Source organism: Pogoniulus pusillus, chromosome 40, assembly GCF_015220805.1.
Source record: "Pogoniulus pusillus isolate bPogPus1 chromosome 40, bPogPus1.pri, whole genome shotgun sequence".
Classification (NCBI taxonomy): domain Eukaryota; kingdom Metazoa; phylum Chordata; class Aves; order Piciformes; family Lybiidae; genus Pogoniulus; species Pogoniulus pusillus.
This window is the reverse complement of record NC_087303.1, coordinates 2,972,100-2,975,868: the sequence shown is the minus strand read 5'-3', so window position 1 is coordinate 2,975,868 and position 3,769 is coordinate 2,972,100. Positions and strand designations below refer to the sequence as shown.

The 3,769-nt window shown below is 67.3% G+C and overlaps 1 protein-coding gene across 1 annotated transcript; it reads left to right on the top strand.

Annotated features, from left to right (window-relative positions):
- Window positions 1-1,873: 1,873 nt before the first annotated feature.
- On the top strand, window positions 1,874-3,625 carry GJD3 (gap junction protein delta 3). Its single transcript, XM_064174384.1, has 2 exons — window positions 1,874-1,940; window positions 2,308-3,625. Exon 2 carries the CDS (start codon window positions 2,315-2,317, stop codon window positions 3,044-3,046), a length of 732 nt encoding a protein of 243 aa, XP_064030454.1. The 5' UTR covers window positions 1,874-1,940; window positions 2,308-2,314; the 3' UTR covers window positions 3,047-3,625.
- Window positions 3,626-3,769: the final 144 nt, after the last annotated feature.

The window sequence follows — 3,769 nt, the reverse complement described above, 5'->3', positions numbered from 1 at the left end:
GCTGCCTGTTCCCTTGCTTTCCCCTCACGCCGCCTCTCCGGGGCTTGGCTTTGTTGTTCAGGCCGAGCTCTGACTTTCTCAGGAGCAAGAGGCCATCAGCTCGCCCCCAGCCCTCAGCTGCCAAGCCTGGGCTAAATGGGTCAGCGCCATTGTCCGGGGGCTCGTTAGCTCCGGGGGCATTTCCAGCGCCGCTTTCGGTGCCATTGTTATGGAAATGGCCTTCGCCGAGCTCTGCTCTGGCCAGAGGCTTCCAAATTCCTCCGAAGGGCCCTGCGGCCCTTGGTGTCTGCCCGCTGCGGGCAGCTTCTGCTGCCAGAGGTGAGCAAGGGCTGAGGGTGCCAAGGTGCTCACAGCTGCCAGGCTGGGGAGCTGCTCCTGGGCGCCGGGCTGGAGGCACAGCCCTGGGGGGGTACTGTGGGGTCCCTGCAGTGGGGAAGGTTCAGGGTTTTTACTCAAGCCACGAGGGACAAGCTGCCACGTCCCACGCCTCCCCCTCCGGCTGCTCAGCACCCCGAAGCACCATGCCCGTGGCTATGCAGGCTGGGGGGCACGAGGAGACGTTGGTGGCTCCTGGGCTGGCACCGGGGGGCACATGGAACCCAGCCGTGCCACCCATCTCCACGCACGCACCCAGGATGGTGATTCCACAGCAGCAGGACAAGCCCCGGGGCCTCTCTGTGCCATCAGCCGTGGTGTGGCAGCCAGGCACGGGCACTATCGGTGCCACCGAGGTGCGCTGCTGGCAGGCAGCCAGGCGTGGACGGCGCTGTCACATTTTCCACTGCCGGGCTCTGGAGAATGTCTCCGGCACGTCCCCGCCGAGGGGCTGAGCTATTTACAGCTCTCCCTGCTGCAAGAGTCACTTGGCACCCTTGGCACAGCAAATGGCGAGGCCACGGCTGCCCAGGCTGCTCCAGGCTGGCTCCGTAGCTGCTCCCATAACCCTGGCATCACCCCAGCTGGCTACACAGAGCTGTGTGCACAGACGCTCACAGGGTGCAGCCCAGGCTCTGTACCAGGGGTTCTCTCCATCACAAAAGCTCCCTGGCAGGGGCCCTGGTGACGCTGGAGGGGCAGCTGAGCTGTGGGGCATTGGGCAGCAACCCACTGTGGGCATCACACATCCCCCAGGGGGTGAGGAGGGTCTGAGGGTGATTGGCGTTGGCCAGGGCTTTGCTAACATTACCAGAAGGGAATCTGAGGCTCAGGCAAAGGCCATTGGCACTTGTCCTGACCTGGCAGGGACTGGCAGGAGCCTTGGCAGTGCCATGAAGTGGGCTTGCAGAACATCACAGAGCTTTGGAAAGCAGCTGCCTGGTAGCAACCTCCTAACAGCTCCATCTGCCAGCCCATGCTGGAGCCAAGGGCAGCCCAGGGTGGTCTCTAGGATCTTCCATGGCTCCAGCAGCTCAGGCACAGCATCAGGGAGCAGGGAGGGACGGAGTCCTGAGCATCCCCTGGGCACTGTGCCCGTGCCCATGCCCACGAGGGAGCCTGGCCCCAGGCAGGACTGCAGGGCAGGAGCTGTCTCTGCACGGTTGAGTGCAGTCAATGCCCTCAGGCTCTTCCTGGGCCCGGGAGGTGATGCCAACGCTGGCTTGAGGGGGGGCTTTGGCAGCTGAGTGCTGTGGCTTGGTGCCCAGAGGCTTTGTGGTGGCCGAGGCACAGGGGCATTTCTGCATGGCAAAGGCAGCTGTCCCCTGCCCAAACCTGTGCCCTGGGCAGCTGCTGAGCCAGGGCCAGGGGCAGCTTTTGTCCTTGAGCCCCCCAGCAGCGCTAAGCCCTCCCTTCCGGGTGCCCCCGAGGCTGCTCTGTCTCTTTAAAAGGCCTCCAGGCGTGGCCGTGGGGCTGTCAGCCCAGCCCAGCCGGACAAGGGACCGGACAGCCCCGGACAGCCGGCGCCAGCCCTGCCGGCACACCGTGGAGCGCAGCTGCCGCAGGTACCGGGTCCGACCCGCTGGGCTGGGGCTGGGGGTGGCTGGAGGGGCCTGGAGGCGACTGTGGATGAGGAACCTGCTGAGTCCTCTCCCAGCTGGTGGCTCTGGACCCGCCTCTGGGGGGAACAGGTCCCGGGGCACAGCAGATGCCAGGGGACACTCACGGCAGGGCAAAACCGAGCTGGCACTGCCAGGACAGCCTCCTGTGAGTGGGGATGGCACAGTGCATTGAGGGTTGGCACGATGCGTTGGGGACTGGGATGGATGATGAGCCGGAGGGGCTGTGCTGCCACAGGGTGGGGGGTGGGGGGTGGGTGTCCACCCTGACGGGCACGAAGCCCCCCCGCCAGCACTGACCCCTCTCCCGCAGCGCGGCCATGGGCGAGTGGGGCTTCCTGAGCTCGCTGCTGGACGCCGTGCAGGAGCACTCGCCCATGGTGGGCAGGTTCTGGCTGGTGGTGATGCTCCTCTTCCGCATCCTGGTCCTGGCCACGGTGGGCAGCGACGTCTTCGAGGACGAGCAGGAGGAGTTCGTCTGCAACACGCAGCAGCCTGGCTGCAAACCTGTCTGCTACGACGCCGCCTTCCCCATCTCCCACTACCGCTTCCTCGTCTTCCACATCGTCGTGCTCTCGGCTCCCGCCGCCCTCTTCGTCATCTTCGCCGTGCACCAGGCGGCCAAACCGGGGCGCGGGGGAGCCCCTGGCCAGCGTGCCCGCCGCCTGCAGCCCTTCTACGTGGGCAGCGTGGTTGCTCGCATCGCGGCCGAGCTGGGCTTCCTGCTGGGCCAGGCGCTGCTCTACGGCTTCAGGGTGCAGCCTCTCTTCGTCTGCCGCCGCCGGCCCTGCCCGCACCGGGTCGACTGCTTCGTGTCCCGCCCCACCGAGAAAACCGTCTTCATCCACTTCTACTTCGTGGTGGGGCTGGTCTCGGCGCTGCTCAGCCTGGCAGAACTCGCCCACCTGCTGCGCAAGGCTCCCCCTCCCCGGGCCGGGTGCTGCCAGCGGCCGCAGGAGCGGGCACCGGCTCCCGGGCAGCCGGCGGGGGCGGCGGAGGAGTCGCTGTGCCACCCTGGTGCCTCCCCGCCGCGGGGGGACCTGACCGTGTAGCTGTCTTTGGGATGCCACCGCTGGCACGAAGCTGTGGCCGGTGCCCAGCAGGGAGATGAAGCTCTCCCTGCCCTGACCTTCGCCGTGCCCCGGGGAGCAGGGCAGGGCTGTGCCCCGGTGCCCCCCCGGTTCCTGTTGTGGGCGGTGGATGAGCCTCAGCTGGCAGCTGCTGGAAAAGAAAACAAGGACAGAAAGGAAACCAAACAGGGCCCAGCCCTGCCCCGCAGCAGGGCCGCCCCCGGCCCTCCCCACTGCCCCCCACCGCCACACGAGGGACCAGGGCTGCCCTCGCGTCCTGTGCCAGGGGTGTCACGAGGGTGCCAGGGCTCTGCAGGCCAGGGCTGGCCCTTCGAGGGGGCTGGGAGGGGGCACATGAGCACAGTGGTGGTGGGAAGGGCACAGAGCTGCTTTGGGGGTGCCGGGCAGGGCTCATCCCAAAGGATTCTGCCCCAGCCCTGCCTTTGGGGTGGGCAGAGCCAAGGAGGGCAGGACTGGGGAGGGTCTTGGGGTGCTCCCCACTGCAGCAAAGAGCTCCCCAGGGCTCAGGGTGCTATAGCCCTGACCATGCACCGCCCCCCCCCTCCCACGCCTGCCCCTGGTGCCCCACAGCAAGAACGAGTCAGGCACTAGAATAAATAAACTTTATTCTGGAGCCAGCCCCCCCTTGCCCTCCCCCACGGCCCCCTCCCCCCCTCCATGCCGCAGGGCCTGGCCCCGCCCCCC